At 46.5% G+C, this 20,767-nt stretch overlaps 1 protein-coding gene across 3 annotated transcripts in view; it reads right to left on the bottom strand.

The window, feature by feature from the left end:
• Trio (trio Rho guanine nucleotide exchange factor) overlaps nt 1-20,767 on the bottom strand; it is a 286,800-nt gene that overhangs the window by 21,865 nt on the left and 244,168 nt on the right. For all 3 annotated transcript variants that reach the window (XM_029469546.2, XM_029469548.2, XM_021182742.3), the window contains exons 35-43: nt 19,498-19,790; nt 18,522-18,692; nt 15,944-16,039; nt 13,524-13,672; nt 11,396-11,462; nt 9,619-9,722; nt 4,028-4,097; nt 2,093-2,182; nt 774-866 (exon numbers count right to left, since the gene is read on the bottom strand). In XM_029469546.2, the coding sequence (XP_029325406.1) occupies nt 774-866; nt 2,093-2,182; nt 4,028-4,097; nt 9,619-9,722; nt 11,396-11,462; nt 13,524-13,672; nt 15,944-16,039; nt 18,522-18,692; nt 19,498-19,790 (1,133 nt within the window). The remainder of the gene's footprint in view (nt 1-773; nt 867-2,092; nt 2,183-4,027; nt 4,098-9,618; nt 9,723-11,395; nt 11,463-13,523; nt 13,673-15,943; nt 16,040-18,521; nt 18,693-19,497; nt 19,791-20,767) is intronic.

Genomic DNA, 20,767 nt, shown 5'->3' with positions numbered 1-20,767 from the left:
TTTAGTTCTCTTAAGACTCTAAAAAGAGGGGCTGGAGAAATGGCTCAGCTGTTAAGAGCACCGGTCACTCTTGAAGAGGATCCAGGGATACCAAGCACCCACACCGTGGCTGGCACCTGTTAGTAATTCTGGCTTCAAGAGTTCTCACGCCCTTTTGTGGTCTCCATGGGTTCCAGGCATACATGTGGTACACAGGCATGCATGGGGCAAAACACTCAAACACATAAAATAAAATAAAATATAAAATCTTTCAAAAAATTCCTAGAAGATTAAAAAACTAGTCCGATTATGGTCTGTAGAGATGGCCCATCAGCTAAGAGTGGGCTGCTCTTCCAGGGGACCTAAGTTTGATGCTCAGCTGAACACAGCAGCTCAAAACCATCTGCAATTTTAGTCCCACGGGACCCAATACCCTCTTCTGCCCTCCAGGGCACCAGGCATATGGGGTGTACAGACATATAAGAAGGTAGAACACCCATACACATAAAACATACATATATTTAAAATTGAGGTTGATAGAGCTGAAGAAAAATCACTAGCATTCCGAGATATGTGGCAGACAAACAAGAACTTGGCTCAAAATTTGAGAGGAGTGAACTGTTGAAGAACAGTGTAAAGAGTTACTTTGAAACACTGGGAACCAGAAATAGCAAGCAGCTCCACAAGAAGGCAGTAGAGCTTCTCCCACAGGGTGGAGGTGTGGGCGATGAGGGAAGTCCTGCCCACTGAGCAGAGTGACCAAGGACTCTGCTCTCGCCCCCCTCAGCCCTCACCTTCAGGAGCAGCTGGTACTTCATGATTCTCTGCACCGGTTTGATCAACAGATCAGTGAGCTGCAGTCTGTGGCCCAGGCGCTGCTTTAAGTCCTGGGGATTTTAAGAGGAAAATAAAACCAAACCACCTCAGGTGTTGTTTGTGAAGTGGCAACATTTTGTTCCTTATAATTATAACTTCAGCAGTCCTGTGAAACCCAGGCAACAAAAGCTTCCCATCTCTCAGGATTTAAACATTCGGGTTGAACCTTCCTGAGTGGATTTTCAGAGAAGCCTATTTACTTGAAGGCTTCTTCTTTCTGTCTGCCTGACTGGCAGCAGGGCTAGAGAGATGGCTTAGCAGTGGAGAGTGTTGGCTGCTCTTTAAGAGGACTTCGGTTCAGTTCCCATCATCCACTGCATGCTTATTATTGCCCATCTGCCTGTGGTGGTTTGAATAGGAGTGGCTTTCACAGCCTCATGTGTTTGAATGCCCGACTTATGGGGCATGGCACTATTAGAATGGATGTCACTGTGGAGGAAGGCTTTGAGGTCCCATAAGCTCAAGCCAGGCCCAGTGCGGCTGTCTCCTTTCTCTGCCTGCAGATCAAACTCTTTCTCCAGCATCATCTCTGCTTCCATGCCACCATGCATCTCACCGTGGTTATAATGGGCAGAACCTCTGACCCTGTATGCCAGCCCCAACTAAATGTTTTCCTTCCTAAGAGTTGCCTTGGTCATGGTGTCTCTTCACAGCAGTAAAACCCTAAGATACTGCCCAATTGCCATAACCCTAGGCAGTCCAAAGACCTCTTCTGACTTCCACTGGCACCAGGATACAACCACAACCACCAAAACAAGACAAAAATCTGGAGCCACTTCCCACGCATTACAGGTAGATGAACTGAACACCGTAGGCATAGCACAAAGCGCTTCCCCACTGAACTCTGCTCCGAGCCATTTAATATTTCTTTAAGTCATTTATTTTATTTTGAGATAGAGTTTCGTTACGTTATCCAGGGTGAACTTTATCTTGCTATGTAGCCCAAGGGAGCCTTAACCTAGTGATTTTCTACCCTGTTGCAGGGTTCCTAGGTGTGAGAACTGCTCAAACCATTTATTGTTAAGCACCCAGTCTTCTAAATGCCAGGGGCTGTGACTATAGTCTGAATCCACACCCATTTCCCTGATTTATAGACTGTAAAGCAAGCTTTAGGAACCTCATCTCTGAGGCCAGTTTGGAGAAGATCCTTTTGTCCCCAGATGTCGTGGCACTCTAAATTCAAGCAATCACAGTGCAACAAGAGTCAGGAACCACCTGTTCCCACGTTGAGTCTTACCTCAAAAAAGGTGTCGATGTACTCGGACACAATGTGCTCAGACTTTGGCTTATTTTGACAATAAACTATGTACATGTGCAACCGTCTCTCCTAGGAAGCAAAAGGCAAACAGATGGTTAAAGCACTGACAGTTCTATTAGACCATCGGAGCCCACAGTACCACCCACAGAAAAGGGGCCATCTTAAAGCAAAGCTGCCACGCTGGGGAGCTCACTCCAGATTCGGGGCATTTGGCCACCCTGGCTCGGAGGCTCTGAAACAGCCTTCTGCTCTCACTCCTGGTACAGACCGGATGGATCCCTCACTTGCCTGTACCAGCAACACCAATGGCAACTCAAGAAGACACTTCCATCGCGCCCAGGCTGCCAGTACTGTTTTTAGTAAGTCTTTATAATCTCAGATCCCATGGCAGGAAAAAAGGGGACAACAGGCTCTCAAAGCTATGTATGCAGACCCTTTAGGGTCCCTGGGGCCTATTTGAGGTTCTCTTTGGTCAAAAATCTCTTTCAAACAACACTAGGATACCATTGCCCTCCTGCAGTGTCTATGCGTGTACCAACGTGGCGTGGGCCCACAGTGGGGGAAATGGCTGGCATCACAGCAAGGATCTGTCACCACTGCAAATCTGCTCTGGAACATGCCAGCTTCCCTTCTGGATGCCACTGATGACGTAATACAAGTCACTCCTCCCCTTAAAACCCCAATATGGCACACAGATCCTTTTAGCGTTCTTGTGTCAGGGCAGAGGTCTACACAACCCTTCTGCTTCTTTGGTAACTGCCTGGGGGAAAAGCACTTGTGACGGATGTAAGCTCAACAGGCACGCTTGCTGTGAACCACCAGCTGAACCTGACAGAATGATAGGCACACTGCAATTCTTACTCCGGAGGCTGGTGGAAATTCTCTTGAGCACAGATGAAGCAAGCTTGTCATCTCAAGACTAGACACACTACTGGCGGTGCAGACACACAGTGGAAACCCAAAGTTTAAGAGGAGAAAAAAAAAATATAAAGAATTCTGGAAAATATTTGCCTTAGCTAGACAACGCCTAGAGACTCTCCTGATGGAGCAGTGGTGATGCTAAGTCTGATGGCGGATAACATCCATTGAACTGCCAACATCTGCAAGAACCTGGCAGGTCAGCAGCCAGCTTCAACTGCCCGGTTCAAGATTCTCAAAACTGTGCCTGGAGCAAACAGCTCCAAAGGCCATTCAGCTGGACAGACAGATAACCAGGGAGAAGATCTCACACAGCCTTTCAGGGACTGCTGTACCAGCCTTTCAGGGACTGCTGTACCAGCCTATAAGAAACTAGCCTTTACCAAATGTTGGTACACAGCAAAGATAACTGTCTACAGTTACTTGAAGAGAATATTTAAGGTATCCATCCATCTTCAAGTCTTGTCTGTCATGTGCTTTACAGTAACAACAATAATAAAGCCTGATAATGTGCTGAGTGCAAAAAGCAGATATGAAATTATACCTTCTATTAAATGCCTAATACTAAAAACAGGCAAAACCAAAAAAGCCTCATTATTTTTTTAAAATATAGTGATTTTTCCTTAAAATAACTTGAATACTTATCACTTATATATATGTATACACACACACATATATATATACACACACACATATGTATATATATGTATCCAGCTAGTACATCAAGCCCACTGCAGGTATGGGCAGGTACATTATCACTGAATGCTTGCTTGCCTTTTGACATCTGCAAGGTTACTGTGTCAAGCCTGTCTGGCTCTGGGGCTTTCTGACCTGTGTTGCTGCAATCCCCCAAGACTGGGAAGAAAGGAAACTCAGAGGAAGACACACCACAAATGTCTGGCAGTATATCATCTTGTAAGTGTCAAAAGACCTCATCTTTAAGTCACTAGAGATGCCAAGAACACAACAGGATATAAACACTGTCTCTGTACTCACATGCTTTACAAAAAGGGATCCGAGCTTTTCTGGATCTTCAAGGCACTTCTCCAACTCTCCTAAAAAAAAGCTGGAGACAGAGGAACATCAGAACCCTTTCCAACTTGTCTTCTTAATTGTAGACTCAGTCAATGTGGAGGGGGCTGCTGAGAAGACTATAGCACATCTCACAAGTATTAGCCAGGCAGAAAAGAATTGGTTAGGACAAAGTTAAAAAAAAGAGTGCACAAAGCCAAGAGAGAAGAGACTTCCCTTCCACTCCTTTAAATAATATTTCTTGTCTCCATTTCTTTCAGGGACACATGCACTAACATCTGCCCAGATACTGAAGGAAAACAAATTTCCAGCGCAGTAGGTCCTTTTCAGTTCTGAAAACTCAAGTCTTCTTATCTATGAATTTCAATGATAACCTTAGAAGCTCAAGCCGGGTGATTTCCCCTGGGCCAGCTTTATGAAACGTTACCAAATGTCCCTGAAGTCGGGTTGTAGTTGGAGACTTCCGTTTCATAAAGGATCAAAGGACAGTGGCGGCACAGCTGTGTCCCTGATGCTCTGGTCTAGAACGAGCGCTGACCTTATCACCTACATGCTTATTCTCTGAAAGCTGTGCTGAGCTTTGTAGCACTAGGGTTTTAATGTCTCCCTGGCTCTGCAGGCACTCTGATGTACAGCATCTCTGAATCCAATTTCAGCGGACATCTCAGGGGTTTGTCCTTTTCTTTCCTTTCCCTGTCACAGCTTAAGAACAAGCCCTGGAAGAAACTGAGATCAAAGCACCAAACACCCCCCACCTACACACCTTTATTTTTACATTTGTTCCTATGTGTTTGTGTGTTCATGCTCATATGCAATGGCATACAAATGGATGACAACTCACTGGAGTTGGTTCTGGGATTGAACTCAGGTCCTCAGGCTTGTTGGCAATCACCTTTGCCTGTTGAGCCATCTCACTCCCCCAAGTACCCCTTTCTGAATTGGCTATGCTCTTGTTAAGTCTGTACTTCATAGAGGCATATACTGAGGTCTGTTTAGAGTTGCCCAGTCATTTACCTGTGAGTTCTGGTGAATCAGAAACTACTGATTGTGCAAATGAGGAGCTTTCCATGAGGTCAAAGCTTTTATATTCTCTTCTGAGAGTTAAGAGCAGGCTACACTGAAGTGCCCTTATTGTAACACCTTCCCACACCTGGATGCTATTTCAGTTTAAAGGGTGGGAGAAGCAGAGACCAATCAAGAGTTCTCTGGCCTAAGAACTAAGTGGGTCTATAACCTCAGGGTTTTTTTTTTAATCATTTTGTTTATGTGGGTATATGTGTGTGATATGTGTGTATGTTCACATGTGTTTGGTTGAATATGTGTGTGTGTGTGAGTGCAAGTGTATGTTTGTGCACGTATGTGTGGAGACCCACAGCTGATGGTAGGCATCTATTTTGATCCTGCCCTACCTTGATGACTGAGCAAGGCCTTGCTAGCCAGTTCACTCCTGAGATCCGGCCTCACCTCCTGTGTGCTGGTTTTACAGGCAGGTTCCTGTGCTCATCCAACTCCAGGCCTCACACTTGGGCAGCATCCCCACTCACCCCCACCCAGCTTTGAGGAGGGCTGGGCTTGGCAGATGTTGATAGCATGCTCCAGCGGCAGCGGAGCAGCCACATTGATAAAGCAGGGCAGCAGCAGGCCTGTCTAGGTCCTGGAGATGGAAGACTGCAGCTGCAACTCCACTACAGCATCAAAGGCCAGTGTTAAGCAACCCTATACAATGAAGGGCTTTCAAATGAAAAACAGAGGGGCAGGTGTGCGATGGTGAGCTGTCAGGCCAAGCCATGCTCCTATACACTAGCTCTCATACACATCTCCCGATTAGGATAGATGTGAGCTAAACACTGTGACTCAATTTTATTATTCTGGGCTATCCTGTCTGCTTTTCCAGCGACAGTGAGTTGGGCGTGTGGATTCTAAACTCTCTGACAGTAACTTGGACTCTAAAGGCAGCTGCAGTTCTATTAGACACAGAGTCTCACTGTGTACAGATGCTGCTGAGTGCCATGTAGATATTAATCCAGTCATTGGGTCTGAAGATGCTGCTGTGTATGTGGTACACTGAGATGGGGAGACTATGGAATGCCCTGACAGGCTTTGCTTTGAATGCCTGATAGCCAGCTGGGTCACGCTATCTGGGAGGCCCTAGAAACCTTAGGAGCTAGGCCATAGCTAGAAGACCCTTGGAACAAGGTGAAGAGTCTCCTAAACTACACATGTCTCGTGCCATAGTGTCTTTCTGAGTGTATGGGGACAAAGGACCATGGGCTTGAAGCAGAGTAGGAAAACAGTGAAACCCAGGGGGACAGATGGAGGGAAAGGGTTCCCGGAGTCTGGTTTGTATTTCTTGCTGGCTCAGACACAAGAATTTTAACATAACTAGCAAAAAACCACAGTGAGGGTTGCTTATAGAGAGACAACATTCTCTTTTCTGAGACAGACCTCAAACAAGGCTAGTTGAGAGCTAGTGGCTGCTGGAGGTAGGGAGGGCTAGTTTTCTTGGGGGTGTGGCCTCTCCTAGCTTTCCTATGCTCCTGTGTGAATGGTCCTCTGCCCACGCACACATGGATGGCACTAATTAGACATGGTGTGTGTGTGTGTGTGTGTGTGTGTGTGTGTGTGTGGAGAGAGAGAGAGAGAGAGAGAGAGAGAGAGAGAGAGAGAGAGAGAGAGGCTGTTGTGGGGGAGGGGTATGATCATGAGATTGTATATGTATATGAACATCTCAAAGCACAGAAAATGAAAGAAAAGGAAAATTAATCCAATAAATCTAACCAGTGAGGTTGAGAACTGCTAAGGAACTATGCAATGGTGAGATTAACCTCATCCAAAGGCCTATCAGCCGCCTTCCTGTCTCTGATTCACCTTAGCCCAAGGGCCAGGAGGTGACCTTTTCCTTTTCCCATCTGTAAACCTGGTTGGCTCAGAGAAAATCTTACAGGCGAGGAGAGCCATATTTACCATAAAACACAGGCCTCTACCTCCTTGTGATTTATATATAGCAAGAATATCCCTTTGACTCTCTGACATCTCAGGATGTCCCACCAGCACATCCTGAAACTGTCAAGACCCCTGCTGCACCTGAGAGCAGTTCCTGGAAGGATAAGCTTAGGTGTGCAATAGGCAGCACTGAGGCAAACTGCCCACTTCTGGTGCCAGAGGAAGCCGGTGAAACAGCTGAGGCCAACCTTCCATCTCTTGTGCATGTAAGGTATTTTGGTCACAGAAGGGAACTTCTGTGACACTAATTTGCAGCGCTGGTGCCTAAAGGACTGTGATGCAGCTGTGCATAGCCTCACTATGTAGCAATTAGGCGTTTGGAACTGTTTTTGTAGGCAGAATTTGGAAATGTCTAGAGATGGTGGGCTATAGAAGTCCCAGAATACTATACACAGAGCATACTGTGTGCCTCTAGTGGGGGATCAAAGGAGCAGAGTATTGGGCCAGAAACGTGCACAGGAAAGATGCACACAAAAGGTTCTAGGTGGGGCAAGGACTCCATGGAGAACTGGGTTAAAAAGCATTCCTATCACATTCTGATGAGGATGGCTACACTATACAATATGTCAAATACACCTGGATGAGGGTGAGTCTGTTTTGTTTTCATAGTACTGGGGATTGAACACAGAGACTTGGGCTCCGCCACTGAAGCTACCACCAGCCCAAGGCTCAATGCATAAGAAATATTTGGTATAGAAAATCCCAGGAGAGTGTAGCAGACAGGCTGTGACCCAGTCAATACAGGTTGCTTCTAGCCAGGTTTATTATGATAAGGGAGAACAAGAGGAGCAGAAAGATTTATAAACCTGCAGTCTGGCTAAAATAAAAAAGAAAGCCTCTGGGGCTGGTGAGATGGCTCATCGGGTAAGAGCACTGACAACTTTCCTGAAGGTCCTGAGTTCAAATCCCAGCAACTACATGGTGGCTCACAACCATCTTAATGAGATCTGACGCCCTCTTCTGGTGTGTCTAAAGACAGCTACAGTCTTTAGTCTTATTATTATTATATATAATAATAAATAAATCTGTGGGCTGAAACAAGCAGAGGTCCTGAGTTCAATTCCCAGAAACCACATGATGGCTCACAACTATCTGTACAGCTACAATGTACTCATATACATAAAATAAATAAGTAAATCTTTAAAAAAAAAGGACATTAAAAAAAAAAGAAAGCATGTTTAATTACACACAAGGTCATTAAAGAGAAAGCCATTAAAAACCTTTCTGCAGTGGCCTTAAAAACATCACAAGAATTAGCCAGACTCAGGCATGGTAGGCTCAAGAGAATGAAAGGTTAATTCATCTCAGATGTGTTTCCCCCCAAAAGCTGCTGAGGTGCGTTGTTCATACAGGGCTGCCTAGAAAGGCGTTTCCCTCGGATGAGCTAACCAAGAATGTCTAGACTACTGCAGCCATGTCCCCAGCGGGGCAGGACAAAGCTCAGGCTGGGAGCAGACTCTGGGAAGAAGAATGCAAGAATTACAGGTTAGTGGGGCTTCGACTCCAAACAGAGGCCTGAGATGTGTGCTAGGGTCAGATTCCCAAAAAGGAGCCGAGGAAGGAAATGCAAGAAAGCCAGGAGAGTGACAGCAAGTAGCAAGGAAGAGCTGGGGATTTCGGAGCGGTCAGAAATCTGGACTCTCTACCAAGAAAAGCTGCAGCAATTAAAAAAAAATCAGCCCAAGAGCAGAGCTTTGTGGATGCAATTGGGGAGGGCACAGAACAGTGTGTCCCATATGGATCCACAGGAATTAGGTGTTTTCTTCCCTGCTATCTCTTTGTTCCTCCTTCCGGAATGGGATGCTAACCCTGGGCCCCATGTGTTCCAAGTATGAAATTTTCTGATTACTTTTCTGATAAACAGGTAAGCTCACTGAGTCCGGAAGAGACTCTGAGAACTCTTGAAGCTGGACTGACTGACATGAGCAAGGGCCTTTGGGGCCAGTGGTCACTCTGAATACCAATGTCCTCACAAGCTTGCCTTGCCAGTTAGGTCTCCTGTTAGGGACACTATCTGGGGATGCTGTGGGGACAAGAGGAGACAGGGACTGTCTGTAAGAAGGAAGTCACTGGGACTAGCTACCCCATCTCACTCTGTGCTTCCTATCTAATAGGAAATGAAGAGTTTTTCTCAGCCAGTCTCCTGCCACCATGTCTTGTGGTGCCAAGCCAAGTGATCAAACGTTCTGAAACCATAATCCACAGTCAGTCTTTCCCTCCACACAGTTGTTTATGTTGAGAATTTTGGTTACAATGATAAAGAGCTAATTAATGCAGAGGGGAAGAAAATGGCTCACAGTGGTGGGTTAAAACCCCAAGCAGACTGACTCTGTTCAGGGACCTGGCATCCCAGCAGAGACTAGCATGAAAAACATATGAATCTTTCCCATGCCATAAAATGCTACAGCCGTATAGCAAGCACTTTGTCCTTAGCTCAAACTCCTTCTGGGAGTAACACAGGTTACAGAACAGACAGAGCCTAAACATCATTTCCTTTAGCCCTGGCCAGGCTGGATACAGCATCACGCACGCATGGTAGGTGTCTTACGTACTCTCTGTGCCAGTCATAAATCTGATGGATGTTGCCAAACACGATCTTGTCTTTTCCCTTCATGTCATCAGGAACGCCGTCTTCCTTCATAAGTGCCATGTAGCCCTACAAAGCAATGCGTTCGAATGAGCTCATGTGCAAGGTGTCTGCATCAGGGACTGGACTGAAAGTCACACCACACAGACACACACTGTCTTGTTTAAGAACAGATCAAAACCTGTATGGGAAGTGTCCTTACCTACAGCTTCAAACAGACTGTTATATTCACTGCTGAAATTGCCTCTCCTCGAAAGATGCAACATTTACAAATAAATGAAAATTCTTCTAAGGAACTTAAACGTTAAAATATGTAAATGGTTTAAGAAAGCAAACAAACCTCCTAGCTACTAAATATCAGAGAGAGTTGCTCAGTCAGAAGAAGCCCCTTTGTTTTTAGGATTTCTATTCTAGAAACAAAGGAACTGAGGTTTTGAGGTTGTTACACAGCATATTAAAGAAGGCTTGAGCGATACTCTTTCTATAAACTGCTTGTTAACAGAAGTCAGTTAACTACAGAGCTGAAGTGTGCTGTACATTCTCTGTCCAGCTGGATATGGCCTGCAGCTTGGGTAGCCGAGGCAGGACGAGGGAGCGCGAGGCCATTCTAGGCTACCCAGCAAGACCCTACACTTTGGAAAACAAAATAAAACTTCTATTCAATTCTAATGAGATTTAGTTTGCACCAGAAACCTTAAGGCTGCCAGTGACGGCAGAGCAACCTAACATGCTAAACACTTACGCTGGGGAGTGACAGTGACTACTGCTGCGCTTCAGCAGTGGCGAGCATGGAATTCATGCTGTGTGCACACTAAGCAAAGGCTCTGCCACTGAGCTAAAAGTACAGCTGAATAGCTCTGTGCCCCCCAAATATGATTCTGTATATATCTGCAAAGCTGAAAGAAAAATGACAATATTTTATACTATAAAAATGCCTCTCCTTTAGAGCCAGGGACGGTGGCACAAATCTGTAAAACCAGCACTTGGGAACTATAGGCAAGAGGGTTATGAGTTCAAGACCAGCCTTAGCTAAACACTGGAACAAGGGCTAAGAAAATTAATTTGGATGTGGTTGCTCACACATATAATACTCAGCAGGCTGAGGCAGGAGGGCTGCCAGTTTGAGCACACTCTGGGCTACACTGTGACTTCCAAGTTAGCCTAGGCTGAAGACTACAATATAGATACCAACCAACCAACCAACGAACCAATGAACTACCCACTCACCCAGTCAACCAGGGCCTGAGGGTGAGCTGCGGAGTTCCTGCCTATAATTGACTAGTACAGAAGGCAGTGGCTTTGCCATAGCTCAGCCAATGCTTGTGACTGAAAATGGTGGCAGTGCTTCTGTGCAAAGCCATAAACAAATACTCTGGTAGAGGCACGGGCCAGGGTCAGTAGTATGTGGATTCAGAATGGACTGAATCCTTAGCTCCGGCCACACTGAGTTTCCAACCAATATCACTGTTGTTTCTGTGGCAACATCTAATCTTATGAAATAGTTATAGTCAACATTTCAATATAAAAACCAGAAGACTGTTGGCAGTAATAAGCTAAATTCTTAATTACATATAAAATATATACAAAGATATACTATGCAAAAAATTCTTTAGAATTGTATCCAGCTTGCTAAGACAGCTAGCTACATTTCTTTAAAGCTTTCCGGAAAGTATCACCCTTCTGCCTTTTAAAACAGTACCTCTCTGGATGATCTGGGCTATGAAGTTTCTGAAGATACGTACCTCAACCACACAGCCAAGGTCCCGCACATAGTCTCGCTCTGTCTCCACTAACTCTTGCAAAACATAGCTGGAAAAAAGAGAAATACAACATCTATTTTCTGAAGGAATTACCCTATACAAATTTGCTTTGGTGAGAATGGGTTCTTTTAAGTCCGCATAATAATATAGCAGATTTACACAGCTGGGTCTGAGGGTTAAGTGAGAGAGCAGTCAACTCATTCGGGCAGACACTCAGTACAATGGTAGCAGAGAATGGAAAGAAAGCACACGTGCAACTTTGTTGCAAAGGCCTGGCATTAGGGCGGGCAGCGGTCTTTTAATTAAGTTATTTCAGACTTTGGTGGATAGGCAGGAAGTTTTACAATTTCGGACATTTAGAATGTGTGCATGATAGGGCAGAGTTTCTCTCTGTAACGGCCAAGGGTGCTTAGATAAAAGAGAACATCTCTTGGCCAGGTTATAGTCTCCTGGAAGTCAAAGACAAGTCTGTTGCTGAAACCACCATTCACTTGGGACACAGAACCCAGAGGCTCTGAGCTGGATCTGACCGGAAAGCGTCTATCTGCCGACTGGATTCACAGTACCAGAAGGTGCCATGGAGGCACACAATCAACGATGCTTCCAGATGCATCTGAACAACAGTGATGACAGTCATGGCAAGGTCTCCCTCGAGGCGCATGGTAACCAGCAGGTGTCTAACTGTTCCTAAGGACCTCACAGCAGGTGGGAAAACATACCCGGCACTGGAGACCTAGCCAAAGAGCTGGGGCTGGTGAGGTTACGGCTCTTAGAGGAAAACCCACTACTGCCACTTTCCTAAATCAGCATTCTAAATACTTAGGCTCATGCCCACAGATAAGTCAAACTCCCACTCCTCATGCAAGACGCTTCTCTTTACAGCTATGCAGACCACTATAGAAAGCTACGGCTCACCAAAATGCTGAGAACAACTGATAGCTGTCGACAGTGCCCAACCACCAGAGACACATCCATGCCACAGCCTCTTCTCTCCCCACACACACCCTGCATCTGATGCTTAGGGAACACCTCAGAAGAAGATGGGAGGTTATAAGAGCCAGAGGAGGAAGGAAATCGGCTGCCAGACTGTGCCTCCTAGTAATATCAGGGAAGCATCGCTTGTGATAGCTCAGCACCATGGCTGCCTAAGCAAGGCTGGACCTGTGACAGCACCAAAGGTCATGCCAGTGTAGAGGGGGTCTCACAGGGCCTCAAGCTCAGTCAAAGAACTACCGGAAACTAGGAGAGCAGAGAAAGAGAAAATTAGCCACCCGAGGGACGTTGCTTAATGTACATATGATTTTGGGTTGACCACAAACAACACTATCTGGCCTTAGCAGGCTGTATTTATATGTGTATGTGTGTGTGTGTGTGTGTGTGTGTGTATATATATATATATATATATATATATATATATATATATATATATCGTAAAAGTTCCAAGTTGACATTCACTCGCTTGGCCAACTTAATTCACCCTGGCACACTCCCTATGCCCGGTGCCAGTCAGTCACTGGGGCTTATTATTACTGACCCAAACCAGCTTGTTACCCACGCAACATACGGTACTTCTCACCCAGAGGAAGCGTTAGCCTTTGGTGTTACCTCTCAGGATATTCATCACCATAAAGTGATCTTACTAGAATTGAGAAACACTCCCACTAAGTTACATTTTAAAAACTCACATTTTGACTAATTTCAAATTGATTTAATTTTATGTTTACCTTCTTTTTCCTTCACAGCTACACAAACAATAGGAAGTATATGAGTTTCCCCCCACAAACCACAGACGATATTCTTGTCAAGAAATGTTCTTATTTGTAAAGCAAAACAGACAGGGAGAGCAAGAGAAACTGTAGCTATGGCTTACCACATTCCTACACACGCGCGCGCACACACACACACACACACACACACACACGAGGTGTGCACCACCCATAAACACATAAGTACTCACACTCAGGCATGCACACACACACACACACACACACACACATGCACACACACACATGTACACTCACACACAGGCAGGCGCACATGCGCGCACAGGCACTCGTGAGTGATGTAACTGGGAGGGAAGTGGGAAGGTGTGGAGGCTGGCGCTGCTTACTGCCTTCTCTTCAGAGAGCTGCATTTTCTTTCTTCCATCTCATCAATGGGTGAGGAGGATGAGAGGAGGGAATTGTCTGAGGGATTGAAGGATGGGCTGCTACTGTCTCCCTGGTCGACGAGCAGCGAGCTGGGACGATCCTCCAGCGCCTGGAAGAAATGGAGCAAATGAACAGTGCTGACTGCCCTCGGCCCACGATGGCTGATGATAGAGTAAGGAAATCTAAGTCTGACAACAGATCAAATTGCATTATCAAGAAGGAGCTGGAGAGATGCTGAGCGGTTGAGAGCATTTGCTGCTCTTGCAGAGGACCCAATCTCTATGCCCAGAACACACACAGCAGCTCACAACCATCCAGAGCTCCAGTTCCAGGGGATCCGGACAACTTCTTCTGGCCTTTGCAGGCACCGCACTGCATGTGGTGCGTACACACACAGGATGGGTACCACAGGACGACAAAAATGCTCACGTAACATAAAATGTCTGTGTAACATCTGCCACGATGGCTCACACGCTTTTCCCACTGCCGAGCCTCACGCAGAGTCTGAAGGTGGACTCACAGAGATCAGGCAGCCTGTGTGGGTCGGAGCTAGGGCCTCTGAATATATGTTACGGTCATGTAGCTTGGTGCTCTTGTGGGATCCCTAACAGTGGGGTGGAGGCTGCCCCTGACTCTGCACTTGAGACCCTTTTCCTCCTACTGGTCGCTCCATCTAGCCTCAATGTGAGAACATGGGCCTGGTCTAACTGTCGCTTCTGAAATTGGTTGATGTTCCTGGAAGACTTCTTTACTGAGGGGAGGGAGGAGTAGATCTAGGAGAAAGGAGGGACTTGGGGGGAAGGGAAGGAAGGGACACTGCAGTTGGGACCTAATATATGAGAGAATAATAAATAAAAGAAAAATAAAGATAATTTGACGTGGGTTAACAACTGAAGATCTTCTAACTGCTGCTTATCAAGTCTTTCTTCTTCTGACTCGCTGAGTGCCTAGATGCCTAGAGATTATAGCTCTTTTATCCCTTTCCTCACCCCAAGCTTCCAGCTGGACCCGCAGAAGGAGAAACAGAAGGCTGTAGTTCGGGAACAGTTAGCTTTGTTAACTTAGCTGCCATTAGTAAGGTGCAATTGCTCCTGTGTGCCCTGCTCTCTTCCGTTAACGGGGACAGACTCTTCATCACCACAGAGCTTTGATGACACAGGTCTGTGCACGCAACCTTGTTAGGGAAGCCCACGGCCCTGCAAAATCACACCAACTACAGCTCTCAGTCACAAAAATCAGGACGCTGTTAGTTAACGAATGGAGCCTGATCCAAAAATTGCTCTCCGATAAATAAATAGCAGTTGGCCTTTATTGGAAGTACATGTTTTTCTGTAAGTGTCAGAGTTTGCGTCATGCCTCTGGATCAGGTGGGTGACAACAGGAAGCCAAGATTGGGGTGACAGAGGACATTCTGTCCTATACAGACTAGACAGCTGGAGCTCATTAGACTGAACTCTATTTATTTGAATAATGAGAAAAAAAGAGAATAGAGTGAGACAGGAGAGAGCAAAGGAGTAGTCAAGGTGTCAGCTGTGCCCAGAGGGACATGCCCTCACAACTGCAGCAGCTGCTGGAACCCGAAACGGAGGCTCAGGCTACTCCTGGAGGCCTGTTCTCAGGTGTGACTTGTCTGACATGGCACCAGAGAGGACGAAGGAAATCTGACGAGGACACAGGATCATAATCTCTTGCAACACTTTGGATGGTCACCCTGGCTGTGGCACCCACTGGTCCCTTACACAGATGTGTGTGGAAGACAACGAAGCCCCAGCGTGAGCTGCCCCGAAGCTGGAGTGCTGAGACCTCAGGGATTTTCAACGTATCACTGGGAAATGCTCTCCTACTGCCATGTTTTCTGGGAAGGACATCGACAGACCCTTATTTTAAATGCAATTGAGTGGTGGGGGGAAGGGAGGGGAGAGGTGGAGAGGGGGCTATTTCACAGAGCATCTCAGAGTAGATGGTCAGTCAAGCAGGTAGCAGACCAGCACTGAATACTGAGCCCCACATAAACCACCATAGCTGCCATGTCCTCTGGGTCACCTTATGTAAGTGCAGACGGTGCTTCGTTCATCTGAAGATGATTACGTGCTGGGACCTGGTATCCCCTGGACCCTGTCCTCCAAAACCTTTTGCTTGGCTAATTTTAACCTGAGCTCTTTCATGCACTAAACTGCAACTGTTAGAGCCACAGCTTTGCTGAGTTCTGTGAGTCCTTCAAACCACCGATGAGCCTTAGGATGACAGAGCAGCCCCCAGATTCTGTTCTGGTCATAGTGAGAGCAGTGGGTAGCCATAGCTGCCATCTATGGCAAAGGCATTTGTACACAGGCGCGAGAGTGACTCGAGAACCTCCTGCGTGCTGCGTGAGAAGCCTTACCATTTTGCTTTTCACGAGTTCTTCAATCGCACTGACAAGCTCAGCTGCGCTGGGCGTCTCAGAGCTGGTGGGGCGGACCAATAACCTTGAAGAGGCCTATGGGAGAAGTTAAGACAAAGAACGGGGAAGAGAGGTCTCTTGTTAGTAACGGTGCAGACAGTGAACTCCCTCGTAAACTCCAGCCTTTTTTTTTTTTTTTTTAAAGTAAGTCCAGACAAAAAGACCACAAGTTTGTCTTTGTTTGCATTTATTTAGAGTCAGCCTTTATATTTACAATATTCTGACATGAAACATTAAATAAAACCTGTCTAGGGTACATGTGGGAAGCAGACAGCGTCTGTTTTTAATCCACAGTCATGTAACATCGTAATGGTTTTCAGGGCGGCAACTGGGCATGGGGGCACACTAACAGTAACTCTGCACGGTGCTGTCACGGAACCCAGTCAGCAGAGGAGAAAGAGGCTTACGGTCTAATGGGTGAATCCCCAAATAATCAAGAAACCGAAATGAGGCTGCTAAGAATGGCTTGACTGTGTTTACGGGATTAAGAAGGGGGGGGGGCAGGGTGCAGTGCCCAGACGGGGGAGGGGGGACAAGCTCACCATTTCCTGTGCCATCCATTCCCCAGAGATTACTGCAGAGGACAGAAGAGCTGAAGCCTCACAAGCTACGAGATGCCACTTACGGCTAGATCCAGGGCATCACGGGGTGACAGTCGGGGAGGCTGGGGGAGGGGCCACTGAGCTGAGTTTCAGTAATTAGCAAACACTGTTTGCAGATTACTTCTGCTGTAGAGTAGCTGGGGATTGAGGGGCGTAAATAATATGAACCTTGCTTCATATTAAGGGCAGCAGAGATGCATGCGACACGTGGCTGTCTGTCTGAGAGATGCATTTCTCATGGTGGACAGATCACACATTGTTACAACAGGCTTTTTACATATGTGGACCAAAATACGCACTTTATGAAACACGCTGGTTTGCTCTAATGAAGTTTGGAATATGAGATGAACGGAACGAAGAAAAGAAACTCAAATGGAAAGGTAAGGAAACTGAGCCAAAACAGACACAGAACACAAATCAACGTAATGCTGCAGTGGGGGTTTACAGAAAGAGAAAACAGAACAAAACAAAAAATTAGTTCAAGATAATAGACTGGGAACACTGCTAGATTTCTGTAAATGAAGATTTGCTACTGATAATACCCAACCAGGTTTCATGGTAAACAATAAATGATTCCAGTAAACAAGACTGGCAATTTAGTCCTTTTAAGGGAGGAAAACAGGCCAGAAAAGCCTGTGCCTCATTGCTTGGATAACAATCCAGACTTAAGAAATTTATTGTCTTGCTTTGAAAAAGCTATTAGTTTAGATTGTTACAAAACAGCTTATGAGTTGTCACTCCGCCCACACAGCCTGTGCCCTGGCCAGACTGAGAGCCTTCACCTTCTCTCTCAGACTGGCCTGCACCAAGAATGACACTCAACTCTAAGGGGACAAACCAAAGTCTGGCTCCGCAGCTCACCAGCGTGGCCAGACCTACGGTGCTCTGGCTGCGCTCAACTGTGTGAGGCACAGGTGTGCGGGGTGGAGCTGTGTGCTGGGAATTAAGACAGCATCAGACTTGAGAGCCTCGCTGCTGTCCATCAATGACTGCACTACATCTTCCGTTGTCAAATAAAGGCTGGTAAATCTAGCAAGTGATGGACAATGCCAATAAGGGAGTCAGGAAGGGAAAAGGAAAAAATGTGAAGGGAAAATGCAGAAAGAAACATCTATTTTTTATTCAGGAAACTTAGTTATTGCCAAAGAAAACAAAAACGAAAGAACAGTAATGAATCCTGGCGATGACTTCCTCGCTCTGGTTTAGCTCCTAACAGACAGGGAGGGTCACCATGGGACCAGGGGGCAGAAGGGCGTGCAAGCTTCATTTACTAGGCTTCCTTTTCTGATATTTTATTTTCGAGATTTTACAATTGGGGTGGAAAAATAATCTAAAATGATTGAAGAAGTGAAAGGAGACAGACTGGTAAGGCTTGAAGCCTTCAGACAAGCCAGGGCAGGCAGCCACAGGGCTCTCAGGCTGACTCCTAGTATTCTGTGATGATGCACCCTAACCCTGATCCTACAAGCACCTGTGGCATGTTGGGGACAGTAACTGGAGAGTAACACTGCCTTATTTTAACCAGAAAGCCACGTGCAAGAACACATTATAGAGGAGACATGATGGCCTACTGTGTGTTGAAAGCTGTGTGCAGGCAGGCTGAGACTTCTCTCTCGGGGACTCTAACCAGCATGTTAACAGTTACTTTATGAGCAATTGCTGGAGCATCGTTAAAATACACTGAACATATTTACATGTCCATGTAGATTGCAGCAACATATGCTGGCCTCCTGTTCGTTGGAAATGGATTTGTTATTCATACTTCTGAGGTACAGACAGGCTGGCTGCCGGGAGAGTTCCCTGCTTCTAGTGGGTGCCTTCCCCCACACCCGTCTCACAGTCTTTCAAACAACATGCTGGTGCGGAGCTAAGGGAGGCTCCGCCTCTGGCCTGGGTGCACACCGCTGACCCCTTACCTTGTCATCCTGCGAGTCCGGCTGAAGGAGGCTGTGCTGCTGAATGGCCATGGGTGGAGGCAGTGGTACAGCGTCGGCGCCCTCCTCGCCTTCTTCTTCTCCGCAGCTCTGCATGCCCGAGGACGAGGACTTGGACAGTGTACCACTGCTGAGACCCTCGTTCCGTCCTCTCTGAAATCAAACCAACGACTATTTGCTCATGTTGGACCACGACGAGCAAGCCTGGGCTACAGGCTAGACTCGGCTTCTCACAGAAGAGCATAGTGAGGCTGGGATCAAGCATACACTCATTTCCTCTGTTTGCATGAAAAATCTAAGTTTTGGCTTTAGTGAGAGAACTCAAATTTATAAAATAGGTATATGAATACACAATGACCTCTGTACAGTGGTAGAAACTCAGCAAAAGTAAGTTTAGTGAAAAGAAAGAGAGAAAGAAAACACAGAAAACACATGAAGCAATAAAATAAAACAAATGCAACACTGTTTTTTGTTTGTTTGTTTGTTTTTTGTTTTTTTTTGAGCCTGTGCAGAACTTGGAAGAGACCAAGTTAAAATCTCTACTAGCCCTGCCAGTGCCGAGGACATCCTAGTAACATGAAAGATGGCTTCTCGAGTATCACTTAGGGCCTCCTGAGACAAAAGGGGAAGGGGAAAATATCCTGGATGTCTTGCCTCCACTTTGGTGACATCGGAATACTGTGGAGTCCCATGTGGTCAATAAAAGCAGTCAAGTTGACATTTCCAACAATCAGTCCCTCCCTGCACTTAACAGTCTGCAAACCAGAAACCTAAACGGGGGGGCTGTGGGCCGTGGGTGCTTTCTGGAAACGAATCCACTACTACTCAAGACACCATCTACTCTTAACTTGAAAGGAAGGAAACACCGGAAGGCCTCCATGGAGTTCATAGCCGCTGGACCCTATAATCTACAGTCACCCATGACTTACGACAGCCCAAGCCTTTCACCTAGACCCACCTCTTCGATGGTCTCATCCTGCGGGGTGGCAGCACTGTCATCCGAATCTTTCTGCGATCCAGCATCCGCGCTCTTCCGGACCTCCCGGCTCTTCTTGTGCTTGTGGGCCAGCTTCTTTGCATGCCCATCGGCCTTACCGCTGCTGAGCCGCCGCACGGGGCTCGTGAGCCACTTGCGCAGGGTGTTGCCGGGCCGCTTGGGACCTGGTGAACTCTGTGCTCCGATCATGTGGGGCTGAAGGGAAGCCACAGAGGCTGGTGGGCTGGCATCATTACTGGAGACCGACAGTGAGTCTGATGGGATGAGAAGAAAGAAAGAAGGCGTTTTATTGATTGACCACCATTGTGGGCAAGTCTCCGCCCTTTAGCCTCAAGTTTTTTCCCATCTTAAAGGACTCGCAGGTGGGCTGATGGCAACTTTACCTAATGCTGAAACAGACAGGAGAGGACTGGTAACTTTCTCCCCTAGTCGGGTTATCGAGCCAGATTTCTGCTACAGAGGCACTGCCCCATCCCTAAGGTAGCTCCTGTCACCAATCCTGAAGACCAGTGTGGCCACTGCACAGATCCAGGCATGCGATTTGGTTTTGCTTAGTTTGACACACTATTAGTAAATATAGAGCTTTCTCTCTCTACCTATCTTCCTTCTATCCATATGTCTCAACCCAGCTAACGTAGTCACCTCAGGGCTCACAGGCTTGCAAGAGGAAGATGATGAAACAATGGATCCAGACTGAGGGGGAATGCTCCTGTAAACTTGAAAGCCAGCAATGAAGAGCCATGTGGTCACTCTGAGCACCCGACATGGCGGCTCTGCCAGAGTCACACGGAATTGAACGATTTCTTTTAGGAGATGTAATAATGAAGACGACCATCGGCCAAGTGTTTATTTTTTTTAGACCCTTTGAAGTCTGAAAAATTTATGGTTGCTAATCTTTGAAAGCACAGTTTTACACCCACCTGCAAGGACTCTTTGCCTTGTGCCACCAGAGACCACTAGAAGCCTGTGATTCTCCCCGGAGGCCAACTGGTTCAAATCTCAGTGTCTGCTGAGAGATAACTCTTTTGCTTCCAGTCAGTATGTGTATGCATAGGTGTGCATGTGTGTTTTTGTTTTATTTATTTTGTTTTTGGGGGTGAGAGTTATTAAGCTGTGTTCACAGCAGCCCACTGTCAGGCATAACCCACAAGAGGCAGGAGAAGATGAGAACTTTAGGTCACTATCCCTCCCTGGCATCTAGGCGCACAGAAGCCAACATGCTCAGCTCAGG

The sequence above is a fragment of the Mus caroli genome, unplaced genomic scaffold, assembly GCF_978045245.1.
Source record: "Mus caroli unplaced genomic scaffold, Mus_caroli_1 scaffold_16, whole genome shotgun sequence".
NCBI lineage: Eukaryota > Metazoa > Chordata > Mammalia > Rodentia > Muridae > Mus > Mus caroli.
This window is presented reverse-complemented; position numbering and strand designations above follow the sequence as displayed.